The 21,055-nt window shown below is 39.0% G+C and overlaps 1 protein-coding gene across 1 annotated transcript in view; it reads left to right on the top strand.

The window, feature by feature from the left end:
* Window positions 1–21,055, top strand: part of ORC3 (origin recognition complex subunit 3) — a 1,128,136-nt gene that overhangs the window by 415,350 nt on the left and 691,731 nt on the right. The window contains exon 10 of the mRNA XM_044069085.1: window positions 5,362–5,495. Within this exon, the coding sequence (XP_043925020.1) occupies window positions 5,362–5,495 (134 nt within the window). The remainder of the gene's footprint in view (window positions 1–5,361; window positions 5,496–21,055) is intronic.

Here is a 21,055-nt window from a genome sequence, read left to right as displayed (position 1 = left end):
CTAGAATTAAAATGGAATAAATGTATTCCTTTTTTCAAAGGCTGTATAAATGTAAAACTGAAATTTAAACTACACTCAGCAACTCTAAAAATATTCTTTCTTAATGGAAAAAGACTTTGATCCAGAAATAGAAAATTCACCCCGAGGATCACTCCAGTGGCTCTATTCGACAGAGGCACTGGGAACTAAGGTCAGGTGGCACGGTGCCAGGGTAATCCTATGGGTTAGGCTTGCAGAGGCTCCAGGGCCATTAGCCTAGTATACACCAATGAACCTATGAACAGGTGTTCTAGACGTGAACAGTTATTAGCAGAAAAGGTGCCAGAACAAACCTCATAATGGGCAGAGTGGAAATAAGTAGAGCAGCAGTCAGATGCAGTACTGACAGGATTACTGATAAAACCATTCCCAGGGTAACCCTTTACAGTCTGAGGACCTGCTTTGCTGAGTCCTGAGATGTGGGGACCAAACTTTAATTAATTCTTTTTATTTTTTATGTAACTTTTGTTGACCAGGAAAGTCCGACTAGGACAGAGAGCCTATTTTCAGAGGAGGCCTGGCAAGAAACGCTCCAGATGCATGTCTTTGGAATAGTTGGCTAGACTTTTATATCCTATGTATAGCCGTCTTGGAGCTGATTTTTTATATATAAATATATATATATATATATATATATATATATATATATATATATATATATATATATATATATATATATAAAATCTGTATATACATATACATGTACATAGGTTTGGAGATTATGCTGGCTTGCCCCCCTTCATTAGGAGGTGCATAGGGCAGCTTGCCTTTTCTGGAAAAAAGTTTAAAGGAGAAGAATGCAGTTCAGTATTCATTCTTCTCCTGTATTTTTAGTCTCTCTTTTTCAGTGTCTTAGGACTTGGCAACACACGTCTTAAGATTTTGATATGGAGCCTATTTCCAGTCTTTAAAAGAAAATTTGAGGAAAAGTAAAGAGAGTTGAAAAGAATATGTAGCAACATTCTGGAAGCAGTAGACCCTGTTAAAATACTAGTGCTGCAACAGCTATGGGGGTGTACTGAGGAAGGTGCAGCTCATACAGGAGGATTTTGAATTCTTATTGTAGAATTAGGTAAACCCTCAATTTATGTCAATGGGTAAGCGAGTAATACTTTCTAGGAATGTCTGGGAAATGCAATCACAAACCTACAAGAGACTTGATTCAGGAAACTACAATTAGTAAGGATTGGGAGAAAGCTATATTAGCTTGTGTGATAAAGATTTGAGGCAGCTCTTTACAAAGTACAAAAAAATGTATTTAGTTTAATGTATTAATTCAGAGTACAGCCTGAGGATCCATTGTAGGTTGTAGAAGAAGCAAGAAATGAACGGAAAGTTGCCACGTAGCTCACTAAAGCAAAGACAAATTCATTTAGTGGCTGACTGGGGGGAACGGATACAGATGATTAGGACTTGTTACTTAGCTTTTGATAAACAAAAGGCAAGTCAAATGAGCATTGCTTATGTCTTAGAAAGGGAAGAATGCTATTTAGAATGTCTCAAGGGATCTCGGTTACCTTTGAAACAGAGATGTTATGTATCACAAGAGAATGTCCCTTGAGAATCTCTCTTCTGTGGAGCTGTCTTCCACTCCACATAAAGCAAAGTACTTCTCCCACTCTGTTTAAACTACAAATTCATCTCTGTTTTAGCACCCATGTACCTGATGGAGAGAGGGAACAAGTAAATGCCCCAAAATAACTTTGCTCAGCCCACGTCTGAGTTATTCTTACACAAAATAGAAGGTGTAAAAACTGCCATGAGACTAATACTAGGCTTAAGATTCTCTCAGATTAGTAGCCTAGTAAATAGCTATGAACTTCATATAATTATGATTTCATGGACACGTTTGAACAGGGCTGACCATCACATGATTGTTGAGAGAGGATTTAAGGAAGGATGTACAGCAGAATATTAAGTGGCTAGGAAAAGGGAAGTAGGAGTTTTCATAAAGGGAAGATGAAAGCTGGTAATGGAAGAGATGAGGATAGACTAAGTGGGAAACTACGTGGCAGTCAAGGAATCTTGGAAAGGAGAGGAGATCACCACAGCGAATATTTATGCACCAACAGAAGTGAAGATTAAAGACTTAATATAATAAATGAAGTTATAGGTTTTTAGCAGGGTGAATTAAAATGGCATGGGATTGGAATGTAGTTACAGATAAGGGAGATGTGGATATTGGACATAGGGGTAGATGGTTATCCAAGAGGGGAATTACTGAATAGGTACCTTAAAATGTATTATGTAAAAGATGCGGTAGCATTCTTTACAAGGAGAGAGAACCATACATTTTATTCACATGGACATGTAGCCTGGAAAAGATTGGAGATTATATATAATAGCCTGGGAAAGATTGGATATATATATATATATATATATATATATATATATATATATATATATATATATATATATATATAAAATAAAAAAAAATCGTATGTATAAGACTTTGTGATCTGTTCGTTAGCGTAATCAGATCATGTAATGGTAAGTAATGAACTCTACCCAGGGTACAGTGCAGTGAGAAAAAAACATTGAAGATTCCCTAATTATTGGTTCAACTTAAAAAAGCATAAACAGCAAACGGAAACAGTATTGATGACAGCTGTTCCGGTGATGTAGAAGGATAAAGCCCTAATTACTGTTCAGTCAGGTAGTGGCTCAGGTGACTGAGTGCATGGAAGGAGGGAGAGATGAGCATTTGTTATTGAAGCTGCCTTAGGTTAGGCATAGTTCAAAGAGGGGAATTGCCCATCGAGCATGGAATGCAGGGCAGGTAACTGGGCAAGACATGTAAAGAATGTCTCCCGTACTGGAAGCAGAGATGGCCAAGCTCCCAGGCTGCCTTTAGGATCCACGATTAGCCCCAGTGATATTGGAGCAAGTCTCCATGGGTAGAAGACAAGGTGGTAGACTCTGCATGGATATGGGGCACTAGGGGCTGGGCCAGTAAAAGGGATGTCCCAAGGGGTACCAAAATAAACTATTGGTGAGCTTACTTCTGAATTGGAAGAAAGTGGTGGAACATATAGTAGGAGAATGGGAGAAAGTAAAAATATAATTGAAACATTGTTACAACAGAGAGAGGAAAGCGTTGGCTCAGAGATGTTACAAAGAGAATTCGGGAAGGCTGAAGGATATGCAAGAGATGAGACAGAATGAGAATATTGCACAGAATGCTGAAATGGAGGATTTAAGGAAAAAGGTAGATGATTGTGTTCTAGCTGTGTGAACTTAAGAATGCCTTATTCAAGCAATTTCATTTTGTCAGCTCCCCAAAGGTGCACAACGTTTTAGTATGTAAACTGAATTGCCAAACACTAGTTAAGGTGTTGGTAAAAATGAGAGATGAGACTAAAGGCCATAATTATAATGATCTTGATCAAACTGCAGTTATAATGAGCAAGTGTTATCAGAGGTTATATTGTGAACAGGCTACTAATAGAGAGAGCGACATACAGAACAATTAGAAATAGAAGGTAGAAGACTTCACACGAGGATTGATTCTACCAGGTGCAAGCACTCTTAAAACAAATTAAACCAGAGAAAGTGTCCATCGACAGGTAAATCTCCATGGTCAGATGGACTTCTAATAGAAGTGAGGTAAAAGTGTGGGAAGAAGGAGGAGAGAAGGTGATAGAAATATGGATGCAACTATTTAATATGGTCCTATTTAGTCTGGAGAAACCAAATTATTGGAGGAAAGTGTTACCAACAACTATATTAAAGAAAGGTAAGGACCCAGCTAGGGCCTCCCCTCTCTTCAGATCATTATCAGTATTAAACCATGACTCCAAAAAAATTATGTTCATTTTGGCTAATAGACTGGATATGTGTATAAATAAGCTTATTAATCTGTACTAATATGAATTGGTAGCTGTTAGACAATGCATGCAAGTACAAATAGGTGATGGTATTTTCAGAACCCATTTAATCCATAGCTAAGCCAAAATAAAGGCCATCACATCATTTCTAGTAAGTCTAGATGCTGAGAAAGCTTTCAGTAGAGTTCACCGGGGCTATCTGTGGGAGGCTTTCCAGTGTAATTCATAGAAATGTTGATGTCCTTGTATCAAGGGGTGGCAGCAGTACTGAAGTTACAGTAGCCTGGAGTAGGGATTTACTGTGAGTAGAGGAACAAGACAAGGCAGTGCCGTTGTCACCTTTACAGTTTGCTGTATATATGTGGAGCCACTAACACAGAACGTGAGGCTGAGCAACATACGAGTCTTAGAGTAAAATATTAAACAGGAGAAAATAGCTTTGTTTACAGATGATATAATTTTATACTTTACCAGTTCAGGCAAGTCTCTCCCTCTCTCTCCCTCCATCTCTCTCTGTATTGAAGCTTTTTCTAATATTGAGACAATTTGCAGAAATGTCTGGATATAAATATTTCAGCCATGCATTTCAGCCATGCTACTGGGTGCCATAAACGGATGAAGTCCTATGACCCAGGCAAGCCAAGATCTATTAGCAGTTCAGGCACTTGACAGAGCTGGCAGGGTGGGAGATGAATGAAGTGGGATGTCCGTTCATCCATCTTGATGGGGAATGAAGGGATGGGGAGGTGTCTACATTTGTAGGCAGACATTCAAAGCATTCTTTCCTGGTGTAGATTGCAAAAGCTATCTGCAGTCTGTTGCTGTGAGTGAGTGGGTAGGTATTGTCCTGCAGGCTTGTATCCCTTGCAGAGGCAAGCAAAAAGCCCACCTCTGATTCCCATTGCATGTGATACAAGAACTGACAATCAAGCAAGCAGGGGAAAGAGTGGGGAACAAGGGTTGGGCTGCTTCTCTAGATCTGAATGTGGCCCGTTCCCTACCAAGCAACTAACCAAAGGGATAACGAATGTGCTAATTAGGGTCCTTGGGCAGGAATAAATGGGATGTCAGACTCTCGCCTAACATGAGGATGCCTGTCTCTTGCCCACAGTGGAATGAATGTGAAAGTAGAGGAGACATCGGGCAAGTCTAAGAGAGAAAAAATAGTGTGCAATACTTTATACATTGCCAGGACATATTTTGTTTTCTGTGCAAATGACATTCCATTTATGAGCAACACATTGTTTCACCTTTCCAGAACTTTTCCTACTACTGCTGAAACATTGATACAGTGAATGTGAATGGGTACATTTATAAATGTGTTCTAGTTCTATAAGCTTATGTACAAAAGTTGTTTTCAGTTTTTTCACTTGTTTATCTCGCTGCAGCTTACCAACTGATGTTAGGGTAAATTGTGTATCAATGCCTCTTCACAGGTTATTTGTTGATCTAAGTGTAAACATATGCCTGACTCTTCGCCTTGTGCACTTTACAGTTGTGTATTGTGGAACACTTCTATTCTCAGCCTCTGAGCATCTTGTGCTGCAGTTTGGATGAGGCTGAAAACAGGACAAAAAATTTAACACATGAGAAGTGCGAGATGATTAGACAGCTGCCATCTTTTATGAGGTAAGAGGAACTGCAAATGATTCTTCATAAGGCAATGGTTGTTGGTACCATAGTTGCAAGTTGATTACTGCTTAATTCACATAATTTTTGTTAACTTGATTGTACAGTGACAAAACATATTTGCCTGTGCTGCTTGTAGCTTGGGTGTGCCTGTTGTCCCTGTACTTGGGGAGGGGGGATTGAATAACCAGAGACTAGCTCTCATCATTGAAAAAGACTAGGAGTATAGATGCTATGGTGGAGACTGGAAATTTGTATTTTAATAGATAAGTTAGGATGTATGTAGGAGTGTAGGAGGCAGCATATAGACAACTATACACACAACGTTATGTATCACAATACATGTACACCTAGGAAATGTTAGACCACATGCAGGACTATGTCATCATTCCTGATGTAATAAGGGCTGAATTCTCAACTCTTGCCAGGTCCGTTAAATGTTGAAATAGCTGGACACTGTGGGATAGTGTAGCTTAAGACATATCTAAGAATGGGTCATTTTGTGCGTGTGTGTGTATGTGTGTGTGTGTGTGCGTGCGTGTGTGTGTGCGTGTGTGTGTATAGTAAGTAAAATCCAGAGGTCAGTGAGACTGGCCAAAAAGTTCATATAGAGTTTAGAATTTAGGTCGAAAACAGGTTTGCCGCACATTTACTCTTGTGAGCAACACAGCTGATAGACTTGTATTTCTGAGTATTTCTTGACAGGAATCTATTTAGTAGCAAGCTTTCCATTCTCATGGTTGAATCCTGATTTCTTGTTAAAAAGTTCACTTTTTTGGAGGGGACAAGATAGCATTTTGCAAAAACAAGCAACTAGCATGACTATTGCAATAAGTCTTTATGAAGTCCGATCTGGGATTTGTAGCTAGCCATTTTATTATAGGCTGCTAGGTCATATTGTGCAGCTCAGAAACTCTGTACTTGAGTCTTTAGTAATGGCAGTTGAGTCTTTAGTAATGGCAGTGGTAGTCTTGCCAGTCACTGTTCAGATTAAGAATACAGGAGTTAGCAGAGCTGAGTAGTACCATGTAAAAGCACTTCTAGGACCAGTTATTTCAGGGTATCAGAAAGGAGAAGGTTGCTGTACTGTAGTAAGGGAGGTGGCATTACCCTTCACACTTTGCTGAAGAGGCCCTCATAGTGGACTTCATGCATTCTTTGAAGGCTGTCTCCTGAAAGATGTAGGCGGGGTGCAGATCATCTAGATAGGAATAGGTAAATGGTGCACTAGTAGATGCAAAAGCCAGGGGAAAGGACAGCAGGAATACTGCAGGTGCAGTAATAACATGTATACTGCCCCAGGACTGTTCAGGTTCCTAATTTTTAATTCCATATCTGCATAACTACTTCATTTGTTTGTTATAAAGTAACTGTAATACAGTCCTTGTCATTTTTTTATTCATTATTTAGTAGTACCTTAAATTAATGCAAGCCACTGGTTAGTTAAGTTCAGTCTTCAGTTAAGTGATAGCCTGTAGGATTCTGAACCAAACTGTATTATGGCAGAGAAAAATCTATCATTTCAAAGGGATGTTTGGTAATGCAGCAGCAAATTTTATCACACCAGCTGTGCTAAAAATTTTCAAATGTTCCCAGTCATAGAGACCAGATTCTTAGCAGCTTAGTATGTACATTCTTAAATACTTATCTTTGGTTGTGGCTGTTAGTCCTGCTACCTTCTCCAACAGAACTGCAGGCACCACCTTTCTACTTTTTGTATCATTCTACTTTTATTTCTTCCATATTCAGGGATATGTAATGCATAATAAAGAAAAAGTTTTATCATTTCCACCTGGCAGTCTAGTGGGTACCATACTTCCACCACCTTATATATCTGAAGAGCAGATCCTCATAGCCCTGTCCAAGCAAAAAATACAGCCTCTGTGGGACCAGAATGTATCCCAGGCTGTCTTCTAAACACATTAAAACATGAACTAGCATCACCATTAAGTACCCTTTTCAATCACAGCCTAACCAGCGGCTTTGTTACTGCGGAATGGAGAACAGCTACAGTTATTCCCCTCCACAAAGGTGGCCTAGCAACAGACCCGGGGAATTACAGACCCATAAGCCTGACCAACCTCATCTGTAAGGTCATGGAACATATCATTGTGGACCTCATAAATAGAGACATAGGTAACCTTCAAACCCTGGATCCTACCCAGTTCGTCTTTGTGTAGGGCAGATACTGCTTGTTAAATCTGGTGGATTTCTTTGAAAGTATGACCAAGCCCATTGATAGGGCAAATCTGTGCACACAGCATACCTCAACATGGCAAAAGCTTTCCACACAATCCCACATTCAGGCATTATCTATAAACCTAAACTGTATGTAAACCCCTTCATTGTAAGGTGGGTTTTCAATTGGCTCACAAACCGGACACACACTATCAAAGTGGATGACTCCACATGAACCAGCAGACCTATTACCAGCGGGGTGCTACAGGGGTTAGTGCTGGGCCCCCTACTGTTTGGTATATACTTCTCAGTTCATGTCAAAACTAAGGAGGTGTGGCTAAGCAAGTTTGCAGATGACTGCAAACTAGGTGCAATCATTGAATCCCCAAATGTTGTCAGTATACTCCAGGAGGGTATCACGAAAACCAACAACTGGAGTACTAGTCACAGCCTCAAAATGAGTGCAATTCTTTGCTCCCCACACCCCCCTACTTAAATATGCCAACTCTGAGATCAAACTACAGTGGAGGAAATAGCAAACTCCCGACAATGGCCCAGCGATTTTTTTTCCCTGGGAAAAAAATCGCTGTTCCGTGTCTTCGCTATTTAGGTTCTTCATTTAGGGGTCGATCAGAGTGTTCGCTCTTATCAGCTTTCGATAAACTGATATAGATCCTTGACCACCACGTGTCTGCAGTAGTAAGAAAAGCTTTCCATGTAGCACACTTGATTAGCAAAGGTATCACCTCGAGATTAAAAGAGGTTCTAACCACCCCCCCCCCCCATACTCTGCACTTATCTGGCCTATAATTGAGTATAATGCCCCATTCGGCATGCATCATATGAAGCACCTGCAGAAATTAGAGACCTCAGAGGTATCTAGCAAAGAAGATCAGGGGCCTCCAGCATATGCCTTACATGGACTGACTAAAATCCCTGTCACTATACTCCACATCATATAGACTTCTTAGTGGAAATTTATGGCTGGCCTACAGAGCAATCCAAGATCCAAATCTAATGAACTTACTGCAGATCACAAATCAAACGGATCTAGGGCTACTTGATCCACGGACATATAAATTATGGAATGTGACTTAAGTAGGATATGCTGGAGGGGCAGATTAATCTCTCAGCAACTGCCACATCTTTGGAACAGGCTACTAATTCATTTAAAACAAAGCACCTCTGTGACACTGTTCAAAAGGAACCTGGACAAGTGGATGGGGCACAGTAAATTCTTACCGGGGATAGCACCCACAACCCTCCTGGACATGGGCAGTCATCAATAAATGCAATCTTGGGTATTGACTAGCACGTCTGTGGTATTAAGTTGGGTTGAAACAGCTAGGCTTAAAATTACCTCCAGGTCGATAGCCTAGTAATCTGCTATGAACCTATGATGCTATGCAGAGCAGACCTTGTTTTGGGGAAACCTGTGCAGTAGCTAGCAGGCACAGGATTAACATGATCTCATTATCTCTTGCAACATGTGCCAGCATGTATACCATCACAGATGAGTAATTCTTCTACCCCTTCTGTGTCCATTATTTTGGTTATGTACGCAGGTTCTGTTCCTTGTTTGATTGTTATTAGTGCCAAACTCCTCACAGTTATCCTTTTTATCAATTATGGCTTTACAAGTACCGTACCATTTTCACTAATTGCCATTTTTTGAAAAAAAATGTTATCTTAGCACGGTAGATAACCAACTACAAGATTATGATCAGGGATCAAATTTTTTTGCTATTCTTTTTGGGTCATTGCATTCTGACAGTGTCACAGACTGCTTACCTTCTAGAAATATCAAGTCGATGAGATGCAGTATGTTGTAAATGTTGTGAGGGCTGCTGTGCAGAAAAATGCTTAGGCAAATTTAATTAAAAAAAAATCTTTTTAAATAACTGCACCATCTAAAATAGTGTTCTCATAATCCAGCAATTTATACATCAGTTTAAAACAAATCACCATATTTCAGTGTTGCCCCATTCTTCTCAAATCAGTGCTGATACATCATGTAATATTGCTTTTTATCAATTTCTTATCTCCACGGCATATATACTGATGGAGTAATAGATTAGCTTATGTGCTTGCTTGTTTATACCAAGTACTTCTTAAACCCATAAATACCAGTAGAAACTGTTATGTTTAATCAGGAAAAACAGAGTGTGTGTGTGTGTGTGTGTGTGTGTGTGTGTGTGTGTGTGTGTGTGTGTGTGTGTGTGTGTGTGTGTGTGTATATATATATATATATATATATATATATATATAAAATATGTATATAATATCTGTATCATACACACATATTATTTGATATAATCATCTTCTGTCCCATCTCACCAATGTATTCCATTGTGGTTGTACAGTAACAATTTGAAATGTTGGGACCCACTAGACCATGTCCCAAACAACGGAGACGGAGTTGTCAAAAAATGGGCTTACATATACTAAGTCCAGGATGGCCATTTCCCAGCATATTCCCATTTCTCTGAGGTAAGGTGATCTCAGAGTTGGTATAGATAAGGTTGGCAGGTATGGAGGTGTAGAGGGCTTGATCCCCTGCAAAAAAGAAGTTGAAGAGAGAAGAGCGATTTTCGAGATTCACTCTTCTTTGGAAGTTTCTTTTGTTTTCCTGGTTTGTCAGCACTTGATGTTACGGGTGCTGACATTTCAGTAGGAAGCTTGGTTATCTTACCTGCTTATTCCATAATGGCTTAATTCTGCTCAGCATTTTCACATATTCCAAAAGTCTGTTACATCACTCTTTTTTTGAACATTCCATGTTGTTTTTTCTTTTTGCTCACTTTTCCCCTCCTGTAAGTTAGGTCATTAGCCCTCTTCCAATTAGTCAGCCCATTTGTTCCCCTTCATAGCAATGAAGGTTGACAGTCAGGGATGGTTCATGATTTTTCTGTTTTCTTTTTGTTTTTTTGTTCTAACCTCCTTACACATGCTTGGCATAGTGTGGGTGTGGGGTTGTGCAGTTCTCTATCTGCGAAAGACATCACCTCACTTCTTCAAGGGGCACTGTCTTCATGTGGCCATGTCCCACCGCCCAAAGTATGGAAGCTGGTTTCCCTGATTTACACAAAGTGATAGCACTTTGTTGGGAGCCCCTGAATGCATGCACCCTCCCCAGTCCTTCCCTATGAGAGGTGAGTGAGTCATGCTGCTTCACTTCTACCCCTTTCATGCCTGACTGCTTTTGCTAGGCTGCTAAGTGCATCCTAGTTGCCTGGATCGCAGTCAGGGTTTCGTCATTGTACATCACAGAGCCAGGCTCAAACATCCCATATTGTGATGCTCAGTTTTAACAGATTCTTCCATCCAACATTCTCAAAGCTATGTAATTAACATATTGCCTATAGGCAGTACAGTTCTGCATATCTTGTCCTACCTCTTCCGTGTCTTCACTCTATCAAGTATATTCTCTCTAATTCTTTAAACAATCTTCATTTCAATACATGTAATCTATTTCATGGCTTCTCACTTCACTCACTTTTTAAAAATAGTGAATACTGAGTAGACATCTTACACCTTGCACATTGCAGATAGATAGCCAGCATTGTTATTTTTCATTCACATCATATCATGCTCTGTTGTCAACTACTCCAGATAAACTAGTCATTGGAAACTTAACAGGTGAACCAGACATTACCCTTTCATTACAGTAACAAACAGAAAACTATCAACATGTAACATGTTACACATTCCTGTCATCGTTTGGTACTAACTTCACTTATGGCACACAAACAAAGGTAGTTACCAAAATAATCACTTCTGTATTGTCACCCTTTCCTGTCAAGTCATCGCTGAAATAATTCTTCAGTTGTTAAGGCCTGAAAATCCTAAATATATGTACTCCTATTATATCTCCCTTAGTAATTATTTTGACCAGTGCTAGCAAAATTGTAGTTAATATTATGTAGCTAGTTAATTTTGATTTTCCTTGTTTACAGCACAGCACATCATAAAATGCATCCATTTCACCGTTGCACACACACACACGTATTTGTATAAAATATTGAAATAATACATACAAAAAGTTATCATGTTGCATGTTCCAGTTGGCAATTAGAATCATTTTCAGTAGCTGTTAACATAATATACATTAAGTCACTGAAGTGGAACTCAGCTTTACTTTATGAAATATTAACAATTACATTTGTCACTCATCGGAGTAGTTTGATTACTGCTAAAGTGAATCAGTGAAACTCATACAGGACCCAGCATTATTTGCCACTAATATTCATGGTTGCATCGGTGTTCCAGACCTTTCAAACATTTCTTTTGCTACTTCTGTTTTTGTTTATTGAAAAATTAACAGTTGTATTGGGGGTAGGGGATACACTTCAGAATACTGCACTTTTCTTTTAAAGCAGCTCAGTCTTAATTTCTGGTAAATGTAGTTAACAGCCTAATTCTTATTTACTATAATTCTTTATTTTATTAGCCTGATTCTTATTTAATGTAGTTTTCTAGTTTAACAGCCCAATTCTTATTTACTGTAATTTGCCAGATTAACACAGTTAGTGATAACACACCCTCTGTCTAGTATGCTTTGTTGCAAATTTTGGCATAGATGTACTCTTACTAGCTGTAGAGGGATAAAGTGCTGACTACAACTCTGCAAACCTGGATGCTATTAGCAGCCTAGGTGGTTGACGTAGTGGTATGGGAGGAATAGGAGTTACAGTCCTGACAGCGAGGGACATATCGAGGGCATTCTCCATATGAATATTGGTGGAGGCCAGGGATGTGTGAAGAAAATGGGGTGTAGTCCCAAGAAGGATTTAGGGTGGATCCTTGACTAATTGCTGCTGATGTGCCTGCCCTCTGGATTCTATCAGTAAACAAGTGGGAGGAGGAATAGAGGGTAGGATATATTGAAAACCTCCATGAAGGTTGTAGATGGCCAAAACTTCCAGGATCCCCTTTGGTTTAAATACTGGACCCAACAGAAAAAGAAGGAAGTCTGGGGGAATCTGAGACATTAGCTGACTTAACATGGACATAGGGTACTAGCTAGCAAAGTCATAAGATGACGTAAGGAGGAACGGAAAAATAGACTCTTACCTATAAATAGTTAGCTAAATTAAGTCACTCATACTATTTCTGTCCAGGTAGTTTGCTCTACAGCAGTTTTATATTTTTAATTTTACCACCTTTATTGAAATGTCATGTAAGACATGAGCAAACATACATTTATATAAAAGAAAACCTGTTCCCAGTTGCAAACATTATGCATCATGTATATATTCTTTTGTCTATTATCAAGTCAGCATTACTTAAGTTGATCAGTTCCTGCCTCACTCATCCTCCAGAACATTATTCTACATGTGTCATTCCCATAATTTCCATTTTTTTCTATGTAATTTGCTCCTACCTTTTTCTCAAGATCCAATTTTCAGTTCTTTTATCCCTGCCACAGTAGCCAGAACATCAAATGCAGTTGGTTTAGACTTTGATTTCCATTTTCTAGTAATTGCTTTTTTGGCCGCCGGAATTAAACTTAACAAGGCCTTACTAGGTATAGGCAATTCAGATCCTGTATCCCAGCTCAAAAAACTATTTCCTTAGTTACACCCATTTGCTCACACAATATTTCTGACAGAGTATACTGTGGGGACGTTTTAAAATGTGCCAACTCCGTACACTTCAAATATATGTTTTCAGTTACCTCTGTCTTCCTCATCACACCTTGAACATTTGCCATTCATCTCAGGAAAAAAATCTTTGGAGTCTGCTTGTGGTATAAAAATCCTTATGCAAACCTTTCCAAGCAAAATCCTGAACCATTTAGTTTTTTGCATATTTGGGTGCCATATATATGTCCTCCCATTGTTTCCTTGTGAATTGCTGATCTATTCTCTCTTCCCAATTGTTACCTCTTCTGTTTGATTCCTATAGTTATTGTGCAGTGTTTTTTATTCCCTGTTAATTATCCCTTTCTTAACAACAGCTTCTGTTCTAGATTTAACTAAAAACTCTAGCAGAACAGGTCTTTCACTTAATATTTTTATATCCCTTACTCTCTTTCTGTACTGTATCAGTGCCTAGTAGGGAAGGCAGTCTATAGCCTTCAGCCCAAATGTCCTCTTGGCTTCTTCCCATTCTATAAACCTTCACAGCAATTTTATATTTTCATCCAATTGCTCCTCACATTCTTTATCTTTTACATTTACTGACCTAGTAGAATCACTGGGATTTAATGTTCCTATGTTCTCAGCCTCAATTACCTCTCAAAATGAATGTCTTTTAGCTTTGACAGCATTTGGAAACATCAAGGCACACTCTGATGAGTAAATCTTCAGCCTAACTGGAAACAACAACATATGTTTTATGGCTGTTAACACACACTACTGGCATCTGTGCAGCCCGTGCTGAAAAGTTAAAGCTCAGTATTTATGATCTGCATGCACCATTCAACCCACTGCTGAAAATGTCTTTCCTGCTTGCCATAGCTACTCCAATATCAGGTACTTCATACATGTAGATCCTGATTGTACCAGAATCACCTTGGGTTTATTATACAAGCTCTCTGATACCAACAGTGGCAGTATGGTCACTTTCTCAATCCCCAGTAATGATTTCACAAAACCTGACAATAGTTGCCTCTTAACTCTCACAAATCTATTAAGTCCAAATCCTTTTCTTCCTGTATAACATTCAAATTTCAAATTCTTACTTTGAGCCTTGTCTTTCACTGTCACCAGCTTTTTCTGCCCATATGCCCTTTGATTACCTGAATTACACATCTTATTCTGCAGTTCGACCACCTGTTGCTGAGTTGGAATTATGGCAAGCTGTTAAACATGCACATTCTATCACCAGCTTCAAATAGTTACATTCTCCCAGTAATCCCTCTGAATGTCCTAATATGTGCTCTAAACATCACCTCTTACAGATTTTTCATTATTTTTTGTAGATATTAAGACAATTTGTCTGTTTGTTTATTACTACCATCAACAGAAATGAAAGCAGGAAAGCAGGGAGGGAGGGATGGAAAGAGAGATGGCAATATGAGAACTGTTCCGCTGTGCTTAAGTGGAATGTAAATGGGAATGCCATCTGCTTCACTTATCCTTGTAGTCAGCCATGCATTGTCATTGTAGGCCTGCAAGGCCACCATTACTGTTTTAATGTTGTTGTTAGCAAATCAAATCAGGTGTATAAGTCCTCGTTACCTTCATGATATTGTTATTCAATGCCTTCTAGAAATATTTTTGTGCAATAGGCTTTTGCTGTGTTTCAGTTGCTATTTTAATTTCCATTAGAGCAATCAACACCCCAGTAATATTCTGTGTTCTGTTTTGCAAACTGGGAATTAATGTGAATGTTTAGGATTCAGACTACACATATTCAATGATGCTTGCTGTATGTAATTCATAAACCGCACTACATCTAGGAGTTAATAACATGATGGTAGCATCAGAAGTGTTGCTAGGGCGGAGTCAAGGAGGCATCAATTGGTAGTATAGTTTTTGTATTTACTTCTGTACTGACATTTCTGAATGCTGGTACAGAAATTAATTCTGACTGCTTTTTGGTACAAGAGTGAGCACTTGGTGTGTGGTGTCAGTTGTAGCAAGTGGTTCACTGTAGCTGTCAAAAGTAGGTAGAAACTTTTTTTTAAGTTTTTAAAGACTTTTGTAACCATTGAGGAGCACAGATCAGGAAGCACGGATCCTAGCTGGTAAGAGTTGACCCAGCTGTTCAGGATTTGGGAACTTATGTGGACAAATGACCTAAGGTTTGATCAACATGTTTCTGTTGTAAGAATGTCCTTCTATATTGCACAGCTTATAAACACAGCGATTTGTGTCTAGATGTAGGGATATCACTGTCCCCCTTTACTCAATCCTCATTAGGTCAGTCATTTTTGGTATTTATCTGTCCAGACACATGCAACAACTGGACCGGTAACAGATGCCTTACTAAAAGGATACAGGGCCTAAACATGTCCTACATGGTCCAGTTGAAAACCTCATCACTATATTCAGCATCCTACAGACTGCTAAGAGGTGACCTGTGTTTGGCATGTATACTGTTTGATTTACTGCACATCAGCAAGTCAAATGGCATCAGAAATACTCAGTCTAGGGATCTAAACCTGTTCCGCAACATCAACAGAACAGTTTGGAGGGATAAACATTTTTCACAGATGTTACCACTGCTATGGAACAGACTTCCCATCCATATAAAACAGAGTTCATCCCTGTCCAATTTCAAGCACAACTAAGGTCTGTGGGTGGAAAATAGAACATTTTCCCCAGGACTGCTCCCTGTACTACTAATGTAGGGATGGTCCTCCTAAATGCTTTATCCCATGCATGGGTCCCTTCAAATTATCTATGGTATTATCCCTGTTATTCTTATTAAGGGTAATTTATAGTTATTGACCTTGGTCTGGTAACGCCATTTTATAAACAAATAGGATAGGTTATTTCAAGTACAAAAAAGGAAACTAGCTAGGCTTGAAATGGCCTGCAAGGGCAGCTAGCCTAGTACTTACCTATGAGTCTGTTTGATAATGTTACTCTGTCTAGACGTCTGATCTCCCTTTTCAGGAGTTCTTGTTCTACTACTAATTTAATTGTCATCAAAACTAAAGTACTCTTTGCCTGCAATTCGCGCCAGCCCAGTTCAGAAAGTCTCAAATTTACTTGCAAAAGTAGTGATTGTGACAATTCTAGTTGTTTATTATCCCCTCAACTTCATCTTCTTTTTCTTGCACATATGCCTGTCAATCCCACCTATACATCCTATTCGTCTTCTCTGAGTAACACAGGACCTTGGTTCATTCACTTTACAAACTGCTTTAATTCTAGGGTGGAAAATGTTGTATGTTTTTTGTATTCTTACTTAATATCTTACCTGTTAGACTTCTGAAGTTTCATAACAATATTTCTGTCTCTGGTGATATTTCTGTAATGTTTCCCTTACTTATGATTTTCAGGCTTCAGTAATGTAGCTGAAGTTGAAGTAGTTACTTAGCTTTTCTGTCTTCTCTTGCTAACAGTATAGCTTTGAAACTGCTCTTTTCATTTAGATTCTTCACGTTGCAGTGGCATGGATTGGATATTATATGTCTGAATTTTCAATAATGCAAAAATTTTGTAAATTACTTTTATATCGGGGATCATTACCAGGAGTGACAGCACTAGCTGTACCCTGCCTCGATAGTATAGACTTTTTATTTTACTAATCACACTTGTCATAGCAGATGATAGACTATGAGCTGTCAACAATCTGCTTTATGTTGTCCAGAGTTCGATTCCCTCAACCTCCATTTTCCTAAATTATTGTGAACAATTCACTCAGACAGTGCTCTGGCCAAATGGGAAATTGGGCTAGGCTCCTCAGTGGTCACCTGGACCACCTGACTGATAACTATTTATGAACCTTTGAACCTAACTATTTATGAACCTTTGAACCTACCAATTTGTATTTGTTGTGTCTATCATTTTTGATTTGATCACTTTAGGGAAATTGTAATGATGCTTAACTAGTGTAGGATATATAACCTCTTTAAATGAAAATAAAGCTGTGCCTAGTTAGACCTGGTACTGGGTGTTTTGCCATTTCTTTCCTTGGGTTATTTTTATGATGTGACATATATGGCACAATGCTGCATTACTTGTTCTCCCAAGTCAACAGTTCAGGACAGTACATTATACCTCTTGCTATTTATTTATACTTTGCTACTCCCAGATATGATTCCTACATACTCTTAGGCATCTGTTTTCTCATTTTCATCTGCAGACTTGTCAGTTTTAACCATTAAGCCTTAAACTTGACTTATTTCTTCCTTACAATAAAAAATAAGACTAAATCTCTTTCCTTACCAATAATATTTGCTGTGGCCAACCTTTCATTGTAACATCATTCAGTTCTTCATTTCTGAGTCAGTGTCAGTGATCTCTAGAATTCTTTTACTTTTTCTTTTATCATTTGAATTATGGAATTACACAAAGAAGCTCTAGTTTTGAGAAGCCCAGTGGTGCAGAAGGCTAAACCTTACTGTGCACCGGACGACCTATGCTGGAGGGATCACATGGGAAGGATGGGAGTGAGAGGCTGATTTTGGCTCACCTGTCTTGGGAGGTAGGAGGTAGCCTGTGTTCTCTACAATAAAGCAGTGTTACAAGCTTGTATTTTTTTTTTGACACATAAGCAGTGTACCATTTAGATGGGGCATTGTGCCTGCATGCAAACACTCGTGCATCTCCCAAAAGCAGTGACTGCAGTGCTAACAAGGTGCAGTAGGGTCACAGGAGTTGGAACACATTCCCTTGCAGCACTATGATGCTGCATCAGCATCCTTGCTCTCCTCACTGACCCAGTAGCTAACGTGGGTCCTGTAGACACAAGTAAATGAAGAGATATGCTGGTAACAGCTGATGGTCATTTGACGGGAGATAAAAAAAAAAAAAAAAAAAAAAAAGCACTACTCTGCTAACAATTCTTCTTTTCTGGTAAAATGCTAGACTCACTATATTTACTCTATATAGTTTCCTGCTTGGTCTAGCTGTTTTTCACTTTCTGACCATGTTTATTCTAAATCAAGTAACATCCTTTATAGTCATGGAGGTGTCTGGTACAAAGACCTTATGAAATTTGTGGAGTTGTTCACATTTTTATAGCATTGCATGTTGTTGTTTCTTTCGGCTTTTCCCCGGTTAGGGGTCGCCACAGTGGAACTCCGGTCCGCTAATGATTGGCAGTTGATTTTTGTGGTGCCGAGGTGCCAGCCCAATGCCCTGCCTTCAACTAAGGCACTCCCATTCACGCATGTCTTTCGAACGCCACTCGACCACGGGAAGGACATGCAGACTCCACACAGAAGGCGCTCCAGTCGAGAATCGAATGGGAGAACCTCTTGCTGTGAGGCGACAATGCTACCACTGCACCACCGTGGCTTTTTTTATAGCATTGCATACAGTTCCTTTTTTGTCTGAGCATATCTGTTTTGTGCAGCAATAAATGCTGTTGGCCCATAGACAAATGGATATTTCTATTTTATGCTTGCAGATCTTATACCTTTCCTACTGGCATCTACTTGTAACATAACTGGCTTTTTCATCTTATAACACTTCAGTGTTGTTGCTTTTGTAGCTAGCTTCATGCACATTTCCAGAGTATCTTCTTGCTCAAAGCTCCATAGCTGTACTGTATCTTGCTGTGAGTTATCTCAGGTGTATTGGGTAGAAACTTTGTAAGATATTGCTTTATTACATCAGTATTTTTTAGAAAGCTTGCTTCTCTTCTGCCTTTGTCATTTGTTCAGTTTTCTCTCTTTTTCTGTATTTGGTTTCAGTTCCTTTGACATTGGAATACGAGTGTTATATTTCAGACATGTCACTGTTAGTTTACTTTTGCTCTTATATGACTTGATAGCAGGTTGTCTTAATTTTTTTAATGACTGTATCAGTTTCTTGTCATGCTCATGTGTAAGACCCCCCCCCCCAACTAAAAGCTAATCACATTTGAAGTCTTCAATTTCACATGTAACACTTGTTTGGCATACTTCCAGTGCTGATTAAATCACATATGGACATCTGTGCAGTCTGTACCTTCCTAATGGTTTGCCATGTGCATTTTTGAGCCTTCCAAATGGTGAATTAATCTTTCTTCATGTAGCTTTACCTGTCAGGATCCATTATTTGCTGGTAAAAGTGATGTCTTTCTGCTTTTCCTGGTTACGGGTACCTCAGCAGAACTCCAGTTCACTAATGATTGGCAGTGGATTTTTATGGCGCTGAGTTGCCAGCCTGACACCCAACCTTCAAAGAAGGCACGCCCATTCATGCACGCACCTACCTGAATGTCTTTAAATGTCACTTGACTGCGGGAAGGACATGCAGACTCCACACAGAAGGCACTCCAGCCGAGAATCGAATGGGAGAACCTCTTGATGTGGGTGACAACACTAACGCTGCACCACCGTGGCCTTTCCCATTATTTGCTGGTAGTACTGAAAATAACTTGGCATTTGGGTCTAGTGGGACCATTTCTACAACCATTAATCATTGTATCCAGATCTTGTGGATCAACAAAATATGGATGTTGCCTTGCTGTACAACAATACTTGTACATTCATGCATTGTTTTCTATTCATTTCAGTTTCATTTAAGTTCTCCTACTGAACTCTAGTGGCACTCACCTTGGAGCACATATCACTGCCATAGCTTAAGGGTGTATTTGCATATGATATTCTCACGGGAAACTTCCCAAACCTATAAATAAATCAGCATGATTGTGAAGGATATCATTGCAGTGACTGTATATGGTATTTGACACGTTTCTGCAACTGTGCCACTGTTTCTAAAAGTGCAGTAGAAACACTTGCCTTTTTCTTGTCTCTTTGCTTTTACTATTTCAAACTTATCATAGTTCAAGCAACCCAAAATATTAAGTGAATTAGCTTTCTTAAATGTCTCAGTTTGAAACAAGATCTTGTACATTTATACAAGAGTAGCTTTTGATCTAATAGCTTTGCTTGACATAGAGTATGTTAACAATGTCCACAGTTTACTTTTGTGTATTTATCTTGTGCTTCAAAATTTTCTGCTGTCAAATATTGTTATACTCAGCACCTGTGTCTTGTTTACATTTAACATTTCATTGATTATTTCTCAGCATTTCAAGTCAACAGTCTGACTTACACTGTAGTCTAATAGCTTTCAATTAATTTTCATACTTCACTTTGTCAACATGGCAACACCAACATACAGTTTGTTTTCATTTCAGCAGCATGCAGATTCCTTGAAACACACTTTGTCTTTCACAATTTCACACATTTGTTTCTTTCCAAACGTGTCTCCTGCAACATTACTATTTGCACTGTGCATTTCACAATATAATTCAACACTCTTTCCTTTTTGTGTGTACCTGTAAAGCCATTTACTTTCCGGGATAATATGGATAGAGTAGCCGTTATGATAAAAAGCTATTGTTCCCACCACTTATTATTATACATGAGAGGGTTTTTTTGTGTATTTTCCAACGTTTGTGTTAACTTGCACACACTAACATTTGGCAGGCTGATCTTTTATACAGGTATTTCTTCTAATCTCCATTTGAATGCATCACTTTTTTTCAGAACATTACCATCACCTGTTAACTTGGCACACACACACACACACACACACACACACACACACACACACACACACACACACACACACACACACACAAAACTATGTGCCTCCTCAAAAATGAACCAAACTCCTTGAGATTCAACTCGGTCAAAATAAAACCAACTATCAGAATACTGCATCTCACAAGACCCCTTCAGTGACCCCTGAAAACCCTGTCCATTTCTTAAATTATATTGAATGTACTTCAAATATGCAAAACCTCCATCCAAAACTCCATCCTGA

Source organism: Protopterus annectens, chromosome 1.part0, assembly GCF_019279795.1.
Source record: "Protopterus annectens isolate FY-2018-M chromosome 1.part0, PAN1.0, whole genome shotgun sequence".
NCBI lineage: Eukaryota > Metazoa > Chordata > Ceratodontiformes > Protopteridae > Protopterus > Protopterus annectens.
This window is presented reverse-complemented; position numbering and strand designations above follow the sequence as displayed.